Below are 26,226 nucleotides of genomic sequence, written 5' to 3' on the forward strand. Positions count from 1 at the left end.
CATGCAACCAAAGACCTGCTGACAACGAGATTTCCTCCTGCTGTACAAGTGTCCAGGGCACTGCAATATTTAGCTAGACTAGAAGGTATTATATGAAAGACTACCAACATTAACTAGGTCAGTTATAAACCTGCAGCACAGAGACCTGTATACCACCAGAGTATCAATTTTACAAGTAAATGCATGAAGTGGACTAGAAGCATACTCTAGGTCTAAATCACTACTGCCACAATGCAGGGAGCAATCAGTTCCCCCATAAAAATCCGTTCACCTTTGACAGTTTTTATAATACAAATTATATATTCTGCTCAAAGTATACCAAAATCTACTCCTGGATGAGCATTTATTTTTTTGCACTACCAACATTAATCTACAATGATAAAAAAAAACCAAAAAACAAAAAACAAAAAAAAAAAACCCTAAACAATCACACGAGCTTCTTTTCCCAGCTGTTTGAGAATTATTTACAGCAAAAAAGGGAGCCTGAACAGTTCACTGGCTGAGGAAGCAGAGCATTTTTGCCCAAAGAAACAAAGGAAATCTATTAACAAAAACTCACTTCACTCGTCGCTAGGCCAATGTGCACAAAACTGTTTCATCTACAAATTATCAAGTTGGCATAACTTTCTTGTTCAGTGTCAGTTCTTCACAAATTAAAATACAATAACCAGAAGATAATTGAGCATTTATTGCTTATGGGCTCTAAAATGAGGCTTAATCAGATAGTGACTAAACCTCAGCATGTACTCTTTTTAATAGGCACATTTTATTTAACATACAACAACCAGTGTATTCCATTTAAACTTGATAATGAAGGGTTTATTCCAAATTCTTCAGATGAATAGGGTATACAATTTCCCTGCTATCCTGCCAGCTTGTGAGATGTGACAGGGCATTATTAAAGCACTTTTAATTGAGAGTAAAACAGGCTTAGGTGAGCTATAAACAATTCAAGAGAGTAAGCGAGTGCTGGCAAACAGGAAATAAATACACTGTAGCCCATACTATTGTTATATGAAAGTGCCCAAACAGAACAGATGCCACATAGGTATTAATGTCAGCTTAAATATTTATAGGGATATATCAAATGTAAATAATAAGGACTCTTTCATCGTGTGCAAGATGCATAGCGATAATCTCCGCATTTCCCCGAGGAGGAAGACAGGAAAGCACCAAGTTGCCCGTCAGCCCAGTATCCGCCCCCGCACCCATGCCTTCAGATCTGCGCTCGGGGAATGAGAGTTGAAACTACAAAATAATGTAGCGGCTTCAGAAGTGCAATGTATGGTTTGATCAGATTAGAACAGATGAGGGTCGTGCTGTCATCTGGAATATGCTGCGTTAAAGAGGAGACAGCAAGCCTGATTTTGATATGCAAATGCTACAGATATAACTCCCCTAGATGTTAGTTGTAGAAAATGCTGATCCGAGAAAAAAGGGGAAAAAACCCTTTAACAAGGCATGAGGGTAATTCAAAGCCAAGTACTTTTAAACAGCACTTAACAAGTCCCTAGAGCCCACTCAACAGCGGGCCACCCCAGAAGTGCCATCTTCTGCCCCTCAACAGCTTGAAAAAGTAGTAATTGCAAACCCATTTGCATTTTTCTTCTCAAGTTGTCCATGTTCATCATTTAGCGACGCAAAAAAAAAGCGAACAGCAAAGCGCGGGGAACCCTCCCCAAAAGCGTTGGGAAGAGGATAACCGGGAACCCATGTCCCTCGCGCCCCTGCTCTCGCACCTTCGCAGCCGCTTGTTTTTTTACATTTCACTCCTAATTATGTTGCATCTATTGCCATACACTTAATTAGCTGCATTAATGTGATTTCTTTTCACATAGTCAAGCAATTAAGAGCTATGATTGAGTTTCATTCAATTAGCCTCAACAAACATGCTAATTGATGTCCCAGATGCAAATGAGGTGCAATGAGAGAAACCTGCTAGCAATTGAGATTTGTGGCAGAGAGACCCCCAGCTCCAGGCTTGCTGATGGCAGCACCACTTACCACGGCTACCACCATCCGCAGAGCCATGCCATTAGTGCCTTTGTGTCCCAAAGAGATGCCTGCAAGAATAACGGGTGGCACAGAACCCAACTGACAGCATCTCAAATTCTCATGGCCATGGCAAGCATCTTCCTCCAGGTCGGTAGGCAGGTTCGATCGTAGAGCACCGCAATTTCTTTATCTCAGGACCATAAAAGGTCTCCAGTTCATCTCTGAGCTTGTGACTACGTAGGTAATGGCCTACAGTTATCAGTAACTGGCGACTTAATCTTAGTCAGCTCGGGGGCAATGCGGCTTCTTCGAGTTAAGTCCAGGACACATCAATCAATCAATAATCCCCAAAACCACACTCACTGTATTGATTCTCATGGCTTTTCATCCCAAGGTTACCGTTAGCGATTTGCTCAAATATAGTGCTGCTACGGTGTTAATTTGACTACTCAAGGCCATTGACCATTATCTACAGGACTAAATAAACTGCTAAACTATCAGTGAAAATCATAAAAACTACATTGACTGAAGATGACACAAAACGCTATTTGACAGCATCGCAAAATGAATTGCCCCGAGTAAAAAGACACGATGTGCTGAGACACAGACTAATGTAAAGCAAAATTATTTTAGATCTTGTCTTAATACAGCTCTTCATTTATTACAGCAGAAATTAAATTAACCAATTAAGTCAATAGAAGCTTTCCAGATACACAAATTGAGCAAATGGATATGATTTTGTTCTCTGAACAGACCTACCAAAAAGAAACACTGCTATTTCAGGGTGCCCTTTTTGTTTTCAAGGCTGAACATGCTGGCACACATCACAGCGGCTTCTGATTGCCTTTGATGCCAGAAAAGACAGTCTGGGCCACAAGCTGGACCCAGCCTACGTGATGCTTCCGAGCTGCCTTCTAATTTCTCCAGGAGAGGGAAGGGAAGGATGGAAGAGCTGCCTGGGCAGCTAAAAACGACATCTTCCACACCTGTGCTTAATGCTGCTGCCCACTTAGACACCTTTCAGGAGAGAAAGAACCAAACTGTGGGGAAGGCAGGAGAGAGTGCTGCTTCCAGGGAGCTGAGATCTGAACGCAGATTATCTAAGCCCACCACCCTTATTTTAAATACACTATCAAAGAGTATGTAGCTGCCTATTTCCTGCCCAAGAGATCCATAATGCATGGCACTCATGTTAAGTGTGTAACACTTGGGATACCAAAAATATTACTGTTTAAGTCTCTCCAGAGGTGGCCCTACTACAAGAGACAGTCATCTTTGTCATTGCTCAAAGAAAATGCTCATTTCTACTACCTAGGTTGTATTTCAAAAATAGTGTTTCATCACCAGTGCATTATAGCAAGAAAATGCACATAAATGTTGAATTACTAAAAGAAATATTTATCATTTAGTATCTTGAGGACCATATTCTCAGCGATTTGCTTTCTGTGCAACCATCTACATGCCAGATGGGAGTAAAAACCCCACTGCTCGTATAATTAGCATCCTACTCTTGATTTGCACACTTGAAAAATATTTTCAAGGTAAAAGAAAACAAGACCACGAGGAATGAGGGCCTGATGATTCTACTCATTTGGGTTTCCACCACACTGAGATGCTCAGGTGGGTCAGTTCTGGCAGCCTGCCCAGGTAGGAAAGGTCAGCTCTGCTGTGTGGCCCAGCAGACCGAGTCAGGCTCTTACCCTTCAAACTACTTTGGACTGCACTTATATCCTGCGATTGTTGCAACATATTCATCTTGGCCAAGAAGGCAGAAGACAACTAGGACCTCCTTTGGCTGGGTTCAGTTGGTCCGCAGAGTGCACAGAAACTCTATTTGAATCGTATCTTCTACACCTTGGCACTAGTTGAATAGGATTCAAACTTGATGCCAAATCTCTGCATCTGAGGATTGCCACTTTTGACGGGTTTCTTTTTAAAAAATTTGCTTCATCTTATAGAGCTACACAAGGATGTAGCCAACCATGTTTCTTCCACTATGTACCTGGCCCAGTAACCCTCCTCTCCTACTGGTAATGGGTAAAACAAAGATGCTCCCTGCATATGTACCTTTCCATTTGTTTAATGGTACAAAAGTGCATTTTCAATGCAAGTAAGAATATCGAACAGTTTCTCTTTTTGATCCGTTAGGCTCCGAACAAGCCCATTTTTCCACCACCAGGAGCTGGTCCAGGCCCACAATGGACAGATAAAAACTCTTTCCCAAACCTGCCATTGGTATATGCCATGCTTTGGAGGGGGAGGAAAAAGACCTTCATCTTGTGCTAATTTTTCCCCTCTCCAACTGCACACGAGACACACAGGGCTTAGTTTACTGAGCTCCAGATAGGGTTTCCTGATCGGAGGTAAAACAGAATGTAACGACACACAATTATGGAAAAGAAAGTTTATGACGGCACCTGACGATGGCACCTGGGAAGGCTGCTGGCAGCCGGGAGCTCAGGGTGGTGTGTGCTTTCCGAAACGCTAGTCCAGTTCAGTGCACCGACAGTACGAACCTGCACAGCCTATTGTTCGACCGCTTTTGTACAAACCGACCTCAATCCCCTTCCCCCAAAATCAAACCAAAAAAGGAAAAATCAAACCCCAATATCCGCGCAGACTGGTAAATGGCCCAAGCCCTTGACTTTTTTTTTTTGTGTGCACACGGCAGTCAGACGCTTTTATTGCAAAATGCCGTCTGGAAAAGATGCAAAACAAAATTGCTAAACTGCAAGAAGAAGAAAAGAGGGAGGGGGAAAGAAAAAAACAAAAGGCCCCCTTGCCTTTGCTTATTGAGTTCAAAGGCATAACATGCAGCACCCTGCAGCAAATGGGAAGCTACACTAATTTTAAAGCCATAAAACGCTATAAAGCGCCCTGCGGGGCAGGACTACACTGAAGCTAGTTGCACCTAAATAAGACATGGTTCATTTACTTCGCAGCTTAGCCTAATGTAATCATCAGCGGATTTCTAGCCTAGAGTTGTAACAGGCAAATAGCCGATACTGCGGCGGCGACACTCCCAGCCATTGAGGGGCCGCAGCTAGATTGCTGTTGATTAGAAAATTTTTCAGTTTTGACAAGCGCTTAATGAACATAAATCGCTCCTTGATTGGTTTCCATTTGGGGCCACAGGCACACCTAAGAAGAAAGAAAAGTCTCCTCCAAGTCCTCTCCCCGCCGCTGGGACCCCCGCCACAAACCTGCAGTCCAGTTACAAGCCGCAGTGGAATACGTTCCTCAAACGCGCCTGCCGCGGTAGCCATCCTCCCTCCTCACATATCAACACAGACATAATATCCTTCAGCACCACAACAGACAGTTAGTCTTGAGAAAAACAATGAAATGTTGTTTTCCAGGACAAACATACAAACAGGAATGCACGCTGGAAGACTCGGATCACCCTAAAGCACTAGGTCCTGACAAAAAGAGGGTCATCTTGAATCTGTTTTGTTCAAATTAGGAATCAAGAACATGAAATCTGAGCCATAAAAAGCATTCACTATCTCTACCTTACAATATTAATCCGTTCTTCCCATGTTCCAGGGTCTGAGAGGAAGGTGGGGCAAGACTTGCAACACAGGAGTGGTTTCAAAAAAAAAAAATTTTTTTTTAATTGATCACTCATTTTCACCATATTTTGAAACATTTTCTGTTTGCACATCTCTTCCAGACTGTGGAACAAGAACTGTTGTAAAAGACACACCAGTTTTACCATCCTGAGTAATTTATGAAGCATTTATACCCACAGCAGTTAGCTCTGTTGGACAGGAAGCTCTAATTTTATAAACCCCTGTGATTAATTAATAGCTTGGCTTTTACTATCCAAATTGCAACTCTTTCAAATACCAGAAATATTCTGGAACCACAGCAAAACATGTTTGCTGTTCCTTACTCCACATGGCAGACTTGCACAGCTCTGCAACTAACAGTATTGTATTTGCTACTATATCCTACCCTAATGACATGTGATAAATCTGATCCTGACCTCCAAAATGAAGAGTTTCAAAATTAAAAATGCTTCACAGCCTCCTTGTTTGTGCATTAAGTGACCTGCAAAGAGCTGTAACAAGTCCTGGAAGTGATTACAAGAAGTTAATGTGAATTATCAGTCCTCCTTTCCTTCACCATGGACCATGGTTATATATTTTAGCAGTCTTTCACAGCGTAGCTCATTGATCATTACACAAGATCCCAAGGAATCCACAGTCTGACTTTTCACTCTGCGGAACAGATGCAATGGTCCTTTCAACCAAGTCTGTTTCCAGTTCAAAGGGACACTGAACCATTGGGTTTTGGGCAAAAAAGTTATCCCAAATTATATGTCTGTCTAAAGGACCGCTAACACCTAACACATCCTCCTGCCCCAATACTAAAGTTGTTCACCCAGACTTACCCCCACTGCACTGCCATTTTCATAAGATGTAGTAGTTTTCCAGTAAGCTATAAGCTGAATGAGCAATCTCCTCTAGCAGCTACAGGTGTAATACTTTCTAAAAGCCACAGCTAGATCTCTCTCTGACCTTTTACTTTTAAAACACAGTTGGCTAAGTTTCGTATTCAGTATCTTTACCAAAAAAAAAAAAAAAAGAGAGAGAGAGAGTTAAAGCAGCATGGTTGTAAGGCTCGTTCTTTCCCTGTAGTTATTTCTAGTAGTCACATAAATTCACAGTGAAGTGTGCTAGAATTAAGAAGTGAAAGCTTTGGGAAATTCAGATCAATAATGTTAAAAAGGAGAATGTTGCTCTGAACACTGCTTTGATAAAAAGGCTTCCCAAAAGAGTCTCAGTTGTGGCGGGTGGAAAAATACATTACCATTAACTCATCACCTGGAATGAGCAATCATTATACACACATGTTGCAACTTTTCATAACATTTTGGTTTCCCATCTTAACCAATGTCCTAGGCATTCTAATGGTCATAGTAACTATAATATGAACCTAAGCATTAGCTGCTTCAAACAAGTTTATCCTCCTCACCACTTAAAATATACCCTCATTTTTGCTCTGTGCAATTTGTTCCCATCACAACTCTTTCAAGAGGTACAACAACATCTCAAGCAATAAAGCAGAAAAACACAGGTATACCAGATGGCATTTTAGAAATATGAATATTTCTGTGTAAGTAACACAAACGCCACATTTTGTGGGCTATTAAACAGCCTGAAGTAATGCACAGCCTGAAAAGAAGGCAGAACCCAAATGAGGTCTGTAGGCAATTACTCACAAACAAAAGCTTATTTGTTCAGAGCAACAGTCAGCTCTACAATGAAAGAGCCAACAGGCCAAACAAAGAAACTGTTACACCCAACAAACATGAGATTCTCTAGAAAAAACATACAGGAAAGACAGGACTCCCTTTATTTGCAAGCTGACTGTCTACATTCAAACTTTCCAGGAAAATTGTGGGAACTAACAATGGTCAAAAATATGTTTCAACTGCAGCTTTAAGTAAAGCACTAAATATTATGAAGCCTGTTGGGAAAGGCATATGGATGAGCAATGCTGCCAGGTATTAATATTGATGGCGATTTCAAAAGCATTCCATTTGTCCTAAGAGCTCTAGCCACTTCCTATAGGAAAAAACAAACAAGAAAACTCAACCAAAAACTCAGCCTACTGCCCCCAATCTCTGCAGAACTTGCCAGCCAAAGTATTGTGGTTGCATTATATCACTTTCTGCGAAGGTATATCTTTAAAATGTATTGTTGAAGCCCTCGTACAAAGTTTAACCTAGTATCAGAAATGACTCCTGGCCATGCTGAAGTTGCACCTTTTTTTTGGTTTGTTTTTTTTTTTTTTTTTTTTTTTTTAATTTTTAGATATACACACTTCACTGGATGACAAGAAAAACATTGCTAATGCTTTCTTTTGAGTTAGCTCACATAAGCTAAGTCCCAGTCAGCACTACTTTGAAGAAAGGGGTTTAAAATTGTGGCTACTGTCAAACAAATTGAGTAGACTGGTTGCATTCACATGCTTCTCAAGCAGATACAGGAGAGATTTTCCTCCTCAGTTGCTGCAACAACCCTACACACCTTGGCACAGATCGCCAGACTCGATCAGTGAGGACAGGAGCAGAATTTAAATATCAGGATAATCTCAGCAGGTTAAAGGAAACCCTGCTGTATATGGACATAGTATGTATATACCATGGATGTTTTAATTAAGCTTTAAGAGATGGTCACCAGACCTTCCTTCTGATGTGTTTATGAAGCTGTTCTTCCCTCATAAATGCTATGCATTCATTTGAATACACACATCTAGAACAAACTAAATAGAAAAGGAAAAAAACACCTTCTCTGAAAAAGCTAATTTTTCAGTATTTTTTTTCCTTCATAAGCAAGGGGCAGTGACGATGACAGGGATATAGGAGTACAAATGGACATTCACAGCCCAGGCTTTATCATCTACTGACATGTACATACATCATACATGTATGATGGCAATCCTCCAGGAGAGATATGGAGGCGAAACATCATCAGCGATTCCTCAGGCTAAGACTTACATAAAGCAGCCATGTGGAGCAGGGCCCAGCAGGTATCCTGGCGAATACATTTCAGGAGCCCTTACACATGGCATGCTGCCATTAAAAGCCAAGAGATGCCTAGACAAATTCCCACGAGGCCCTTTGGGGAGGCTGATGCTGAATTTGTCGGCCCGAATTTTAGTCTTCCACTCAATGGCTATACTCTAGAAGTATAAGATGAATAGGAAGCTCGGGTGAACTTTGAAGCCTGAAGGTCAAAGTGCTCTCTCATTATCCCCACCGTTTTCTATCAGCGTAGCTCCAAGGCATCCCAAGGGAAGAGGAGGTTTGAGGCTCTTGAAAAAAAAAACCTAACATGACCAAGTAAGAAAACAGTAGGGTGCTTATGTACATATTTTTTCTTTCCCCGTTATTCTCTTTCCCCCACTTTCTTAAAAAGGAGGAATATCCATTTAGCTATTGTGTAAAACGTCAAGCTGGTGGCATTCACAGTTACTTATTTAGCTGGCACAATGCAGCAGTCATTTCAACATGCTACCCTGCCAAACTGCCTTGACCCTTCCAGGGATACCTTGGATGCTAACTTGATTTCCACCCACATCTCAAAAGCTTTCATTTTGTAACCTATCCTTTTTTTAGAGAGGGACAACAGTGCTGATTTGTGCGATATGGAGACATTCACTGTAATAAAAAGCGTCTGAGCAGCTGACACATCTGACAGTAGAGACAACTGCTCCATTTGGGACCATATGTCAAGCAGTATTTAATACAGTGCTCACTATCAGCCACTAAATATTTTAATAGGTTCTCCCAATGCAAATTTTCAACCAAGTCCTCCAGTCTGACTCAAGCCACAGCCTAGAAAGACCAAGCTATTTCTAACCTCATTTATTTCTGCCACCACTAGAGGCCAGCCCACCATACGCTTCACACACACACACACACACACACACACATACACAAAAAAAAAAAAAGGGCAAAATTTTGTACAATCAAAATGACCTGCCTGCTTGCAATAACTGAAGATAACTAAGCTGACAGGTTAATGTCGAGCCTTCTCTTGAGCTTAAGAAACTGACTTTAGGTGATTAACAGAAGTGCTTTTCTTTCATGTCGTTTAATGGGAAGGTTGGTAAGAATAATGCCTTTCATTTTCAAAACATTACAAAGCTGCTAAAGCAGCAATTCAGTCACAACATTAAAAAAACACAAACCAAAAAACCCACCCGAGAGTAAATACAAACTTTCTGACTTGGCTACTATAAAGCTTTGTACACATTGTAGTGAGAGCCCAATTGGCTTCAAATATCCAGTCCTACCTCTCCTTCCCACTGTGGTTTATATTGAGCAGAGGAGATGCTACTTAGTTTCCAGCCCTAGCGCAGAAGACTGATAAATAGAGCAGCACTGGGATAAAAATGTCAAGTCCACCTTACAACGCTTCTCCAGTCCAGGTGGAGACTGACTCATAACACTGCTTTGGAGCATGTCAAAACAAGGGGCAACACCATGATGAATTGCAAGGTGTAAAAACAAAGCACGTGTGCAGTAACTGCCTGACGTACGATTGACTGACGGATTAAGACCACTCTACAGGATTTCTTTCCAACAGCTAATTGACAATAAACATGCCATTGACAGCATCGAAGCACACTACAGAAGTAGCATGGTCACTCTTTCAAGGCTAAAGTCAGTAAGTCATTCAAACCGCACTGTTTATAATATAAATGACGTCATCGAAAGACTTCAATGTGAATGAGCAGAAGCTTAGAAATTCCTAAGAACCGGATTTGGTGAGGGCGTCTTGAGAAGCCTCTGGTTGGGTACTATGGTTTTCCCAGTAGTTTCTTGTGAAGTAGGAGATGAGCCTGCTTGATTACCTGCTGAAATACAGTCAAGGCCAAAGGAGCTATTCACAAACCTTGCAGACCTAGGAAAAGAGGTCTGAGCAAAGGGCAATAAGGAGATGGCTACCTTTTTCTTAGGGAGGGCACAGGCATGGTGAGGGAGAGAGGGAAACAATTACAGGCAAGTAATTACTTCTTCTTTAAATGGAATCTTTCTAATCTCCAATGGATTTACCTCTAATCTCAAAGTAATTACCTCTAATCTCAAAGGATTCTCACTCTGGGGGAGACTAAGTAGCTCCGGGGAAGCCTGGAGAGAAGCGTTCTATTGTCTGCAATAGGGATGGGAAAACTAACACATGTGCATGTCCCTGGGCAGGAACAACAGACCCCTGGACAAAGCAAGGAAGGGACCTGGGTGCAGGCAAGAGCCGCCTGCCCACTTCTGCCTTCATGACCCACAGCTGGCCATCATAGCCTGAGGGGAACCAATGTAGGAGGGTCACCTCGAACACATGCAGTACCTGTGCTTCCCTTCTGTGAGCAAAACCAGTGCATAATTCGGGTATTTCAAGACTACTCTGCTGCAGATTTTCCAAACATTGGAGGTGCAAAGGCAGCATCTCCTCCATGGAAAAGAACGGTGGGGGGGGGGGGGGGAGGAGGAGAGAGGACAAATCCTCACTATAAAAAAGAATAAAACCTCACTCTCAAGTGCTGAGGGACATGATTTCTGATGGAAAGCAGCAATGCCTTGCAGCTGGTTATCACGTAACTTATTAAACAATTTTAAAGAGACATGGAAGCAACACCAGAAGCTATGACAAAGCATTATTAGGGCAGGAATTGAGACTGAAGTCTTGTGCCAAGCCAGATAGTGCTAATATTTAGCAGACAAGAACACTAAGTTGGTGCAACCCCAACTGCACTGTGATTTTGAATGTCTAAACCAAAAGTTGTCTTTCAGATCCATGTGCAGGTCTACGAGGCCCTGGGCACACATACAAAAATGCATCTGGTTGGAACTTTGATTTTTTGCTTCTGGAGGAAAAAATTGCCCGTAATGAACCAACAGCTTTAGAAACAACTGGCCGAAAAATTATAAAACTGGCCACCCTTAATTTTCTGATGGGCTTTGTTATTAAATACAAGATCTGATATGACTCTAAAGTCCTTGATGAGGTTCATGAAAATGTTTTGTGTTCCTATTGCTTGTACTAGAGAATGAGCAGAAGAGGCTGGATCGCTCAGGAGTTCCTGAAATGTAATCTTCGTTTTGACTCTGTCTTCTGAACTGACTGGGCATGGAGTAATCACTGTCAAATCTCATCTTTTCTTCTGTGACCAGACCCAGGAGGTACCAGATGTGCTTGTGCCAAGTCAGATGACTATACTCCTTCCACCCATGGATTGTGCTACATATGCAGAGCCACAAACAAGATCCAGGGGCAGAAACAATATTAGACACTAACATAAAAATGCTTTATGGCACATATTTTTTTAGCTACCTCATTTCCAAAAAGCTATTCATAATTACTTTCTTGAATAAATCATAACTATTGCACATTGACAAATACCAGAAACTTCCTCACTATTGACTGCACCTAGGACACTTTCCCTTATAAAGTATATTTGTTGGTGGCGGTGCTTCTTAATCCCGGTATTGACAGCAAGACCACACAAAGCATCAGCAAAATATAAACACTTAAACCTTTTCAACTGCCTCTGGGATTCAAGTTCCAGTGAACCTGAAGTACCCTAACCATCCACCTACACTCCCACTGTGGAATTTTATTTCAGATTGTGCTTTTGGGGGGGAGGAGGGGGCAAGGCAATAAAGGGAGAAAAAGAAGCTTCTCCACCCAAAAGGGCTTAACAAAAACATGAAATTACTACTTTCTCAGGGCTTGGCATCTGCTGAATGTACAGGGCATGGTGTACTTACATGCAAACTAGGATGATAGGTCAGCACACCGTTGTCGCACAATGTAACGTATTTCTTCTTCCATTCTTTATTCAATGACTTGCCACTTCGTTTTAGCAGCATACCCTGTTAAAGGGGGGGGAAAAAAAGTAATTAAATACTGTTTTGCCAATGCACAACTATTTAAGACATGGAAAAAGCTAAATATAATTGCTAACTTTTTAGTTATGTCTTCTCCTACATGTTGCTCAGTGTCCTTCATCTCTCCCATGATACACCTTTTCATCACCGGCAGCTCCAGCGCTTACAATTTAGAAGCAAACGCTGTAAGTACAGTTTTATAAAGTCAGTCAAGTGAAGAGAAAACACTGTATCAATACTGGCTTTGTCCAACAGGCAAATAAAGCCCCTTTGCATTGAATTACGTTCCTCAGAAAAGTGTATTATTTTAACGTGACACGGAGTAAGGTTACCCCCACACACTCCACAATGATAAAGATAACAGTGCATTTTTGCTAGAACTCTGAAACAAATGTTACATCTCGGGACGAGTGAATTTTCCAAGCAATCATGGCTTCTGCTCACTTCAGCACGCACTTCTTTGATCTCTCCTATACGTGGATGCCTTTGTTGCTCCAACTTGGCATCTGTACACACGGCAATGCACAAATTTGTGTTCTGACTCCCTTTTTAGCACAGTGACGCTGCATGGAAACTCTTCTAACCATCCACTGCAGCAAAGAGGAACAACAGTAGTTCTGGGCTACAGCAGCAAAATGAAAACAGAGCTAACGAAAGAATTTTTCCAATACTTTCTGGATAACTTAGTGACCTAAACGTAATGAGAGAAGGCAGGCAGGACAACTCATTTTCCCAGAAACCACATCTGATCTAAAAACTACTTTGAATTTTACCAATCAATGGTTCAGATTAAAAACCATCACGTTTAAATGTACTGGAATTACTCTACAATATAAATCTGCTCTCAGCTTAAAATAGAAGTCACTTCTATCTAACGTGCCATAGCATGTTTAAGGTGGTATATCTACCTATGGTTTAGCAACACACTTCCGTAGGAAACTAATTTCCAAAAGCAAGTCTTTTCCTAACAAATGCATACATTTGGTCACTGAAAGACTTAGTGAATTAGCTGTCAAGCAAGTTCTTGGGAGGGCACTGGTGTACTGACTCCACTGTACCACAATGCAGGTCCAACTCCATCTCTGACATGACATTTTAGTACAAACTGTAGTACCACGAGTACGCAGTAGTTTCAAAGATCAAGTTCGAGGTTTAAATAGAATCATAGAATCAGTAAGGTTGGAAGGGACCTCTGGAGATCATCTAGCCCAAACGCTTACAGTCCTTTCAGTAAAACATAACCAGGAATCTGAACTAACGTAACTTTCAATTCTCTTATTCTTATCTAAAGAGTGTTTCCATTCTAAATAAACTTAAAAAACAGAAGGAGGGCATAGAACAACAACAACAATAACAGATGCACTATTAAGCATGCTGTTCCTAACTATCATTGAATTTTGGTTAAAGTGGGAACATCTTTAGAAGAGCAAGTTGTGCTATATGATTTCTCACTAAACACACGGCTTAATAAAATGTTGCCTCTTGAGACCAAATGCCCCAGCCAGGAGCAGACAAGAATCAACTCTGGGCCATTATGTGACCAGATCCCTTCCAGAAGGAGAAAAATCCCCAAATCCAGATCTTTAACACTCAGCTAAAGCCCCATGCCACAAGCTAGATGAATTAATAACTCTTTTTGCAACTGGAAAGATGACTCCACATGGGAAGAAAAGATAAAAAAAATATATATATAAAAAAATAAAAAGACTTTGTAACTGCCCGTTCCTGGACAAATACTTTGAATATAGGCCAGGAGAACCACCCTTGGCAATTCAAAACAATCTGTGGATGGGACTGCAAACACAAGTTTGCATCTGGCGACCAAATTAGACCCTAGGACAAACTGCAGCTTTCTGACCAGCCAGGGATCAGGTCTCGCTTTTTTGTGCTGTTCATTGCTGCATTTAGGCGGCTCAACCTCAAACTTTCAGCAACCCCAACGGGCTTTTGCGATGGCTTCTCACAAAAGGTTCATCGAGCATGAGCGGCGCATCCCAATTACAGCCTTCTGGCGGGTACAGACATTGTTTTCTTCTATTAAAAAATGAAAGCTTATCTCTGCCTTTGACGTGGCTGTTTGTCTATGGTAGGTGATCTGCCGCTTCACCTTTCCAGTCTTTCATACCTCACCTACGGTCCGTGTGCTTGCATTTAGGAGGACCCAATTCTAGTTATCGCTGTGCTACATGGATCAAAAATTACTCTCCTAAAGCTGTTTCCCTGCATTGGTTCTGCTATGTTTGTTCCTTAGACCTTTTAATGGGAAAAAAGCTGTAAGGATTACACCAGTGATCTTTTTTTAAAAAAAAATTGAAGAAAGTAGAAATATATTTCACACCTTTTCAACTGTCCCATCGTGACGTATAAAACACGTCACTCCTTACGTGATTTCTGATCCATGCCAATTATAAGGTCAACAAATTGTGATGGTATTTTAAAGCTTTCTACTTTCACAATTTTTATTAGACACTGGTTTTGTTACTGCACAGGTGTGAATTAAAAAAAAAATCTATTTTAGGGTCTAAATGAAGAAATTATTTTCCAAAATGGGCATTTTGCCTCATTTTTAAAATTTCATTCAACATGAAACATCTCACATCTCCCCATTTATGTTTTACTAGCAAACAAATCAGATTTCCCAGACCATTTTCTTTAGGGACTACCCTTACATAAAAGAATAGATTCTTGTTTTAGGATTAGGATTAAATCTTGTTTTAGGATTTAGCATTAAAAATACTTTACAATACCTATGGAGAAAACTGCTCTGAACACAAGGAGCTAATATAAAGAGTTACAAAGCCCAGAAGCACATACAAACCATGCTTTTCTTCCAAGGCCAGAGACTGTCACTTTGTCTGTGATAATTATATAGAATGGTCTTGAGAAATGCTCTTAGTATTGGAGTTTAGATCAGTTAGAAATGTACTTTAACATTAACTAAACCTAAAGCAGAAAAAAAGCCCAGATATGACAAGAAACAAACAAAAAAAAAAACCCACAAAACCTTCACTTGTGTTGATTATGTCTACATTTAAGCTCCATCAAGTACTCTGCCTAGGAAACCAGATACATTGGCTCCCACTGACCTTTGCCTCCAAAGCAATTTAGAGGCATCTTGGGTTTATCTACAGTGCTCCAGAGTCAAACAGGCCACATATACCCACAGCATATTGTAAAAATCACATTTATTCTCCCAACTATTCAGTAAGGGACTTTTCTGAACTAAGTAAATCAACTCAAGTTATTAATCAGATAACATTACTTATCCTGACTAATTTGTGTCAAATCTTCTATTTGCTACAATTTTTCCGCATGCAATCTTAGCACTACGGTTCAGCATTGCTGACCTAAGCCTCAAGATTCACTACGTTAAGAATTTAACACCTTCAATTTGCTCAAACTGAGAAGAATTTAACACTTCAAATTAAATTTTACCACCTTCCCTCCAAAACTGCAATTCTGAAACTAATGGTAGAACACTTCTCCTACCAGACAGCACTGCCCGTACTTTTAATGAGCAAGGGGAAAAATACTTCAGCTAGAGTGCGCGAACTTCACTTCTTGAGTTTCGCTCAAGGAACTGCATCACTGTGCAAATAAAACCGAGGAACTGTCTGTATGTATTGCAATCTCTTTATTAGCAATGTGCATGCTACATCTAGTCCCAGGAGGTCACTGCAAGCCAAAAGCAATGTTAAGTGTACAAGCTTTAAATAACTTACAAAGTTAATGTAATGAATGAAAGTATTATCTGAAATCCATCACTCAGTGGCTTGCTGTAGCCTCAAGCTGTGATAAAACACCACTCATAAATTTATATTAAAACTCTGTTCAATAGCAATTATTTACCAACAAAGATTTATTGATTGCATTTGCTGTTAGAGACTGGGGCCCTAACTGAGTCAATCAGTTTATGTTGTTGGGCTTGAGGGCACCAGGAGAAGTTACAGGCTGCTATCAAGCTCTGCATCCTGATCGTTACTGGGAGAGTAGGAGCAGCTAATGAAAGGCCTCCAGTGTAGGATTGATTGGATGTAAGGTAAAACACCACTGGTCAAGGGACCGCTACACAGAATACAAAAGGCTCATCTGAATACGCAATAATCAGCTGAACTTAGGCACTTTTGGATGCCTTCCTGTAAGCTACAAACCTTGCCCACTTAAAACAACAAATGAACACCAATTGTGAAATAGTTAGAAATTTATTCTAAGGAAATATTGCAGATTTTAAAGCAGCAAGTTATCATCATTCAAAAGAGCACCCCTCAAAAGTTGCATACTACCGCATCAGAGATGCTGATATGCAAGCGTTCTGGACAGGTGGTGACAGAAGAGACTTACATGCCTCCTGTAAATAAATGTAATCAAAATGCACATCTTAGCTGTTAGAGATGGCTACAGCTCTGGCCTGGCCTGCAGAATTAATGCACTATGAAGAGCAATATACTTCACACTCCCGGTTGTGCTTGGTTGTATTTTTCCACTTTGCAGCGGCCACAAGAAACTTGAGTCTGTCACTAGCAGCATATTACCAGTGATCACAGGCTAGATGACAACAGATTTTCTTCATTTGCTCCAGCTATAGCTCTTGACTTCACTTTTTTTTTTTTAAAGGAGGATTTAGTACATCTGATTTTTCTTAGGATGCCAAGATAAAATGGCAGTGCCCTAGGTAGGCCAGCAGAGCCAAGGTTGCATCTCCAGTGACCACCTTCAGGAAAGAAAATTTGATACTTTCTGTTCCTTTTTTCTCTTGGTACTTGCACCACTGCCATGGCTGAGGTACTAGCACTCTGCAAGACCTTTTTTTTTCTTCCCCTCCTCAATTTTTAGCCAACCCCATACTGTTATCCTGATGCTGTTTTGACAGAATGAAATATGTAATTTTGTACTTAATCATTAACAGCATAAATTCTTAATTTTCCACTCAGGCCTCCAGTTCTCATAACTATGATTAGCAGCCAGCAGTTTTATGAATTTTATACAGCTCCATCATTTGCATCCTATTCACAGAAGAAAAAAAAAAAAAACCCATACTCTGAAAGACCTCGACCCAAATCAACTGCAATGTCAACTGCTTATAGTCAAGAACACGAACAACTCTTCCATTTGAATTCTGGTCAAGAATCCTTCCATCTCCCCTAACACCACTAACTTTGTAAACAAACCTTGACGAACCCTCCAGGTTTGCAGCACTAGTTAGTCAACCTAGCAGTACTAGAACCAATCTATATTCTAGCAAAACAAAAACCATCACTTAAGAAATTATTTTACTTCCAGAACATTTAACTGGAGTAAGTTTCTAGTCCATTTAAAAGTCCATTCTTCCAGCATATGATAGATAACTCAGAAATAGGAAGTAAGCAATCAAATCTCTAGAGAAGCAGCAGCAGCTCAAAATGCCCACCATTTCAACTTAGAATCATAGGGACAGAAAGTGTTTTTTTTTCCCTAATTTACCAGATTTGAGCCTTCATTTCCAGAATCTGAAGGGAACGCTGGTTAGTCTTTTGGATAATTAGCTACAAAACTGCTTAAACCTTTCACAAAGTTGGAAAACTGTAGCAAACATCTCAAAAAAGTATAAGGGACTGGGGATCCAAAGAATCACACACACACACCCACAAAAAGCTACACGAAAACAGAAAACTTCCAAAGAGATCTGAAGACCGTAGACCTCAAATACTCTCAAACTTCAGTTTCTAACATTGACATGGCATTAAAAAAGTCCCATATATTCTTAAGGCAGTCAGGCAGATGGAGGCAAAAGCCTGCCTTAAAAACCTGCACTACAGTATTCTCCAGAGTTTTGATACAGCTTCTAAACACACTTTTCAGCCAAGAAACACACCCTAAGGTAAGAGCTGTCCTATCCATATGGATGTTATTCACAGGCTTCATGGTCTTGGGGATAAATTGTAAGTTCAAAACATTGAACTCAACTCTTCTAATATTCTCGAAGCACAAGTAACACAGGGTAACTGGTAATTACATCGTAAGTGGTTACATAATGCTGAGACTGACTGCTCCATCCAGAAACAAAAAAAGGGGAGAACATCTGACTTGGGAACTTGGGACAAAAGGCTAATAGTTCTGCTAAAATTTGACCGACTCATCTACTTACCAAAAAAAAAAAAAAAAAAAAAAAAAAAAAAAAAAAGAGCTAAACTGAAAATAAGCTTTACTCAAATCATTTGAGCACTGATTAGGCAAGTTTCACACTCCGTTTTAGCACCCGTGATCGAGATTGTTGCCTTCAAAGAAGGAGGACTACTGAACTGCTCCAAGAAACCTCACCACCAGAGACACAGCCAACGGGAAGAGCAAACTTCCAAAGACAGCGTTCATCCTTACCGTGTTTTTGTTTGCCCCCACAGCTCAACCTTTGGATTTTGACCTCACACCCTAACTGTGGGTAATGCACAAGCTCTTCTGATAAGCAGCAAATAATTTTAAGTGAAGCTTTCACAGCTTGCAACTGTTTGAGGAGGTAGGTCCACATTTCCAGCACATCACGGGCACAGATTCCTCAGGATCTTGATGAGCAGGAGAACCTAGTTTTATTGGGAAGTACTATTGGTTTGAGAAGGTAAGAGTACAACGTGAGCGTACTGCAATTCGCAGAGCATGGAGCAGGAAGCCATTGCTCGGCACATGGCGTGCAGCCGCCCGACAAGGAAACTCCTCACTTCAGAAGGCAAAAAAGAAATTGTGCAAGAGGTTTGTTCCCATTTACACTGTCACAAAAAGAAAGAGAGAAAGAAAAAAAAATCACAACTCTTAATAGCCTCAAGCAGCAGGGTTATTAACCCCTTGGCATCGGCGGTCGCGGTTTGCCCTCACGCCGTCGCCAGGGCTAACGCAAAACATGCTGTGATGCGGAATCACCACATCTGCGGTGGTGGTGGATGCCCAGGGCCTGCGGCAGCCGCGGGGCAGCCAGCGGCGCGGGGCTCCGGTTGAGCCGTTGCCGCCTCACGCCGCCGCTCCGACGTTGGGGTGCCGGCCAAGTCACTGCCCGTGCAAATCGGCTCAGCCAAAAACCACAGGGGAAAAAATGATCTTGGGAGAGCGACTCGGTGTAAGCAAACGTTACCACGTGGAGTGGCTACGGCAGAAAAGGGTGGAACAGGAGAAACACGGCTGTAAAAACAGCTCCGTGGTCAGGCAGGAAAAAGTAATAAGTACAAAATTTCCCAGGCTCTCATTACAGTGGCACTATGTCCCCTGAAGCCTCCAAAATTTTCTTGTATTTTGTATGAAGTAGGGATTTGGGGGGGGGGGAGAGCAGGAAGAGAAGTCACGAGAGAAAGCCATGAAAAGCTTAAAACCCGCTTTTTTTTTTAACTTTCTCTCCTGATACTATAGTGTTTCTATGGAAACATGAGGAAGACCACTTAAGAGAAGCTGCCTTTTTTTTTTCCTTTTTTTTTTGGAGCCATGTTTGGCACCTTCCCCCTCCCCCGGACAACCTATTATTTCACAAATGGATGCTTTTTGCAGCGCCGGGGATGGGGAGGGGGCAGAAAAAGACGACTGGAGCTTTAACCAGTTCCCCTGTAGGGAGCTTTAACCAGTTTCTCCCCCCCCCCAACCTTTTTTTTTTTTTTTTTTTGGTAATATTTCTGTCATTCTGCCCGGCTGCCCGCTACAAAGGGTTACACTTTAATTGAGCTGTCAGCAGCTCCAACAATCCCTATAAAACTCCGATTATGCACGGCGGGGTTAGCGACACACTTGTTATTGCCGATGCCCTATTTGCACAGGCCAGGCGCCCCCCCTCCCCACATCCCCCCCCCTCTTCGTCCCCCTGTCTCCCCCCCCCGCACGGGTCACCTAACCCCCGCGACCTTCCTGTCATTAGCCGCGTCTCTTCCTACCTCACCGCTGCGAAAATCACACGAGCCCAGGCTTCAAAGCCCTTGCCGGGACTGAATTCGACCAGGAGCTAATCACCCACAAATCCAGCTCAAATGGCAATAATTGGCTAAACTGCTCACCTCTCCAGAGCTCAGCAGTAATTTGGGATAATAAAGAAAAGAATTATTCAGCTAACTGCCCTGAAATGTATGCTTTGTGACCGACACACTTCACATTTTAATAATGATGGACACAAAATCCAATTTAATGCGGCATCTCCTGAATAACAAAACCAAGAATGCTGGCAGGAAAAAAGTGTATTATTCTTTTTTTTTTTTTTTTTTAATTGTGTTCCATGTTATTGTGCGGAAAGGATTCGCACTTAGTGCCGGGAAATTTTGGGGACCAAAAAGGCTTTCCTGAGCAACCCTCAGAAACTCTGCTCTATGATGGGATTTTTTTTTTTAAATCAAAAGGAGTGTCCCACATTAAAAAAAAAAATTCCACTGAATAGTTATACCTCAGGGCCTCAATCTTTTGTGGGAGTAAAGCAAGGAAAATCTTTTCTCTTCCGCTGCAGAAGGGTATCTTCTTCTTGATTCTAGTTAACAGCATCTCCCGATTGCCTCATTTTTCTTTTTTTGCCTTGTTCTCTCCCAGCATGGGATCCTTGGCCCCCGTCACTGCAGTACGTACAGCTGCTGGGTAGGCAGTGCCACTGCTCTGACTGCTTCACGATGGGACCGTCACCGAGCTGGCTCAGTGGTGCGAAGATGCTCCATCACTTCTCCTTCCAGCCACCCCATTTTCTTTCCTCAAATCTCCCCCAGAGCCAAGAAAGGGAAAAACACACATACACACACACATTGATGTGTTTATATATACACGTAAAACAATACTTGCACATTCTGACTTGCCATACTGTTTACACACCTAAGATGTCTAATTCACTCAGAGGAGGAGGACTCCAGATGACGCTCTTTCAGAGATGTGGATAGCATGTGTTAGCCAACTCGCATCCTCTTGTTGTCGCAGAGCAAAGGATAAGAAACCCCAATGAAAGATCATTCCTTAAGCCCCTTGAACCAACTCACCTTACTTTCAGAGAAATTGTACATACTGATTTAGCATCTTCCAGACACAGGACTGCTTCAGGAGATACTATTGCAAAATACTATATATATTGCAAAACATATTTGTAGTTCTAGAATTCAGGGACTGAAATTTCCCAGTCCACTAGTCACATTTGCATGTTGGCTTAACACAAAGCAATACATACTTGTGCATCTTGAGCGAATATGCATCAACGTTCCTGTATGTCAACTGCCAAGAAGATACAAAATCAAGAAGCAGCAATTCAGCTGACTGCAGAGATGGAAAGCAAGTGCTACATTTGTCTTGGGAAATTAGTTTAGAAATGCTTTTTGTCTCATCTGTTTGAGGTATGCACCTACCTGCAGAATTTTAGGCATTAAGAGGAGGTAAGTTTAAAAGGGCAGTCACACAAGCAGATACACTAACATGCTAGAATAGGTTACCCATTAAAAGGGTCAAGTCAAATATGACATTATCAGGTTTAAAATGAATTCCTCCATTCCTACAGTTCCCAAAACCATCTCTAATGCTCTGAAACAAGCTGCGGAAATAGGAAAAACCATTCGCTCATGATTCTTCCCCATTTAACTTGCCCATTTAAAGAACCATCTATAACAAGGATCACTTTTGAAAGGATGTTTCAGTACAATTTTAACACAAACTTTGTTTTCTTTCGAACAGGCTTTCTGGAACCGCATTCTGCATTTTGTGAGATGAGGAAAGCATTCAGAGACCATCATACTCCAAACCAAGACGGTGCTAGACCTAGTTGCCACAGAGGTCACCTCTGTACTTCAGGGGAGAAGAGGAAGAGGGAAGGAACACCCTTGTGACAAACGAGATGTCATATCTACTCGGAAGAACACAGCCTACTTTGGACACTATGAACTGCCAACTATATCCTACGTTCAGGTGAAATGTCTCGAAGCAGTTGTCCTCTCAATTTCTTCTTAAACAAGAGAAAAATCTTTAGACAAATGAAGAACATTCCCAGACACGAACAGGCAGCTGTATGAAAGGACTGCTATGACCACATCCATTTGCTCAACATCTGAGCAGACTTTGACATAAGCGAACTAGCCTAAAAACAAACCGTTTATAAAATATATATATACATATACACACACACACACACACACACCTGTACCCAAAATATTTACCACAGCATGTTTGCTACAAAATAACAGAAAAGGGTTTTTACTCTCAAACTTATCCCAGGATGTCAGAGATAAGTCATTTTAAAGGACCCACAAAATCCTTTGCTTCTTCCAAAATGGCAGAAAGCCCAGTTTCTGATCAGAAATACATGTGATTTTTCTGCTCAGCAGAACACCCCTTTGAAAAGGTACAGTAATATATCTATTAACAGCAGCAGAGCCCTGACTTTTTAAATAATCCCCTTGAGAACGTACACTATCACTTTTTTCATTTAAATAAATGACTTTTGATTGTGCTTATAATCAATCTGTACTTTACCATTGAAAACAAAGTCGTTTGGGGTTCAGCTCGAGGAACATAGAAGTGTGTATTTATTCACCCAAATTCCTGTACTACTGGTCAAGGGCCATGACCCTCTTCTCTCCGTTGTGTTCTTCTTGAAAGAAGAAATGCATTTTATTGGGTGTAAAATTTGCCCCCGCCCTCAAAGAGAGAGAAAAAAAAATCCCTTAGATGACATCTGCTAATCAGAAAAAACACACGTGCCAGCAGGTTCACGGCTTTTGTCAAAGACGAGCTCAGACATCGAGGGGAGAAAACGGGCCCAGTTCCTAGGAGGAGAAACGCACAGCATCAGCTGTGCTGAGCGAAGAACACTGGCCTGTCTCTTCAGCACAAACTTGGGATCCACATTTTGGAAGCCACTTCACTTCTATATTGCAGTATTTGCTATATATTTGATGACTGTACTGCATCAAGGTATTTCCACATCTGCAATTTCTTCCTGAACCCCAGCAAAAACGTAGCTGAGGCCATTTTCTCTGATTTTGAGGCTATAATCTACATGATCTCAGACTAATAATTTTCAGTATGACTTTGTTTTTTTCTGGGCCTACTGTGCCTTGTTCTGTTCTCCCTCTTACAAGCTCAGCATTGATCAGTGCAATTTCAAAATAAAGGATTTTGCATGTTGTATCAGTAAATTAAAAACTGTAATATTGTTTTAATGTTAAAATCACTCCAGATAAAATACTTTATGTAGTGTATTTCATGCCTCATTTGCTTCAACAGATATTAAGCTTCAGTCAACAATTAACTACTGACACCATTTTTCTTTTAAACCAAGACAGATTTTAGAAGGGAAAAGTTAAGACAAAACTTGGATTTATTAGATTCATATTCACTGAAGATCATCAGTTTATTTCCTTTATAAAAAGCAGCCACTCCTAGGGTAATGCACAGTCACTTACTCTACATTTCAGCTGAACTGAAATTCAGGTTTGACAGCCATGCAGTACATATTTTAGTCAAAAAAATTATTGTAAGTGCATCTATTTAAAACATCATTTCAACTGTTAATTGTTTTTCCATTTACCATACAAGATAATTCATGAAAGTAACTATTTAAGCAAATGTTTAAACGGTATTTCATATACAGCACTTGCTCTCTTTAGACAGATACAAAAATTGCATTGCTCTACTTATATTGATATGAAAATAGCGTGCCAAAAGATAGTAGCCAAAGCCATCTGCCAATTTTTCTGGAAGGAGCTCTTCAGCTCACTCCTATACTTAAGTGCCCGTGAAGCTAGCAAGCGTGCTGCGGTGCACAGCACCCCATATAAAGGACTACAATTAACGTGAGCTAGCCCTGAGTGCTGTTGTAACAAGGAGGCTGTGATAAAGCTCTTGGAAAGTCCCAGCCCTAGAAATGGCTCAGGTACACGAAGTCTGAGCCACGCAGAAGGCCAGGCGGAAAGACTCAAGCAACAGTATATCCCATTAGCAAATGCGCAAGGCTAGGCAATGGTCTGCTACAGATATTTTTGGCAATAGGTTTATTTGAGACATTCCTGGTGGTGTTGGGCATTTCATGGGAGGCCTTAAGAAAGTTGCTGTGAACCTTTCTTTAGATGTATGAAGATACTTGCTCACCTCTCACACATCTAGTGAGTCAATCATCCAGCATTTTCATGTTTTACAACACTCAATAGTGACAGCAGCTACAGCAAGGACTGCTGTCCTGTGCTGTGTATTTCTACATATGAAGATTTAAGCATGAATTGACAGCTGAAGAATGAAAATTATCCCTCTGAATTTTGCTCTCAGGAGATGGTGGTCTTCTGTTATATGGTATATAGATCTCCCTATGGGTCTCAGCACCCTTTCTGGCTTGGAACTGAGCTAAGGAGGAGGAATTTTCTTAATGGAGAAGAGAGGGAGGTAAAAAAATCACAATTTACAGCTGCAAAAGATTTTGAAAAGTTAATTTACTCCGAAGAAATTCTCCCTAGAAGACCAGTCCTTCACACATGTTGATCACTCAGTTTTAAGCCCACATGCAACATCATTCATGTTTTTAATTTAACAAAGAGCCAGGAAACAGAATATCATGGTGGTGAACTTCTCTCCTTTAGAGGCTATTACTGTTTTATGAAAGAGAAACTAAGAACGAGCTAGCTTGCAGGCAATACAGAAGAACACTATGTTCACAAAAGGTAATTTATAAAGATCAGTTATGGATGTGTGTGTGTGGTTACTTGCCTGTAGAGCTGGCGTGTTATAACATCTTCGATAAAAAATAAACAAACAAACTATTCTTTCATTAAATAATCACCCATAGACAAGATAAGACTAATTTTCAATCACCTTTTCCAACTTCTTATAGATAAAGAATGTGTTGGTAAAAAAAAATTATATAAATAAAAATGCAAGGTACCCAGAGTGCAGCTAATGGGATTTGACGCTGGCTTTAATTTTAATGAAGAAAGTTGCCAGTAGCAACAAAACTGTCATCAGCAGCCAAGCACCATTAATAAAGACCCAGACAACATTAGTGGCACGGCAACAGTACAAAAGGTTCCCCCCGGTTCATGCTGTGCTAAATTGGCTGCCCAATTTTTCTTAAGTGTCCATACTATTTAGAAGACAATTTATTAATTTTTGTCATCCATTGTCAGTTGACAGGCCATCATTTTGCATCCCGAATTTTAGATGAAAACTAATTGAAAAGCCTGGCAGTATTTATGAGGGGTATTATTTGTCAATTATGGCTGCTGATGAAATGAAACTTGGTACTACTAACTTTAATACCCCCATGCACGGGTGTGTCAGTAGGACTTCCCCCCCCCCATTTCCATGTTAATTCTACAAAAGTGACAAAAAGCAATGACCAAATCAATTTAGAAAAGTCGTTAAAGAAGAGGGGCCCATCAATCCCCTCAATATTCGCTCTGAAGCGGCCAGAGAGAGGAAGGAAACACTGATGTCATCCAGTAAATCACAGCTCGCTCACTCTCCGAGATACCTTCCAGGAAAAAACACTCCCGTTATTTCCTATTGGCGGAACATATCTGCAAATATGTCGTAATTTAATTTATCCTTGCAACACTGTTTAGGCTGTCTATTGCTATCTTATCACTGACCTTAATAAGTCGGTTCTTTGAAAGTTTGAATGCCTGAAAGACACTCGGAAAAATGCTTAACCGTAAAGTACCAAACTTTATGCCCAGACCATCCAGTTTTCCTAGTATCTCAATTTTGTAATTAAAAAAAAAAAAAAGGCCAGCACCATTGAAAACTTCTGTGACCATCTCCCACACCTCTGGGGAGAACGGTCAGTAAAACGGTACCGTCATCTGAGTGCTTAAAAAGCAAAAATACAAACCACCGCAGTATGTTGTGGTGCATCCCAGATATTTAAAAACCAAACAATA

At 41.0% G+C, this 26,226-nt stretch overlaps 1 protein-coding gene across 5 annotated transcripts in view; it reads right to left on the minus strand.

Annotated features, from left to right (window-relative positions):
• The window catches only part of AGAP1 (ArfGAP with GTPase domain, ankyrin repeat and PH domain 1), a 375,973-nt gene that overhangs the window by 122,783 nt on the left and 226,964 nt on the right, over nucleotides 1–26,226 (minus strand). For all 5 annotated transcript variants that reach the window (XM_062578166.1, XM_062578164.1, XM_062578163.1 and 2 more), the window contains one exon: nucleotides 12,278–12,382. In XM_062578166.1, the coding sequence (XP_062434150.1) occupies nucleotides 12,278–12,382 (105 nt within the window). The remainder of the gene's footprint in view (nucleotides 1–12,277; nucleotides 12,383–26,226) is intronic.

The sequence above is a fragment of the Rhea pennata genome, chromosome 6 (genome assembly GCF_028389875.1).
Source record: "Rhea pennata isolate bPtePen1 chromosome 6, bPtePen1.pri, whole genome shotgun sequence".
Classification (NCBI taxonomy): Eukaryota; Metazoa; Chordata; class Aves; order Rheiformes; family Rheidae; genus Rhea; species Rhea pennata.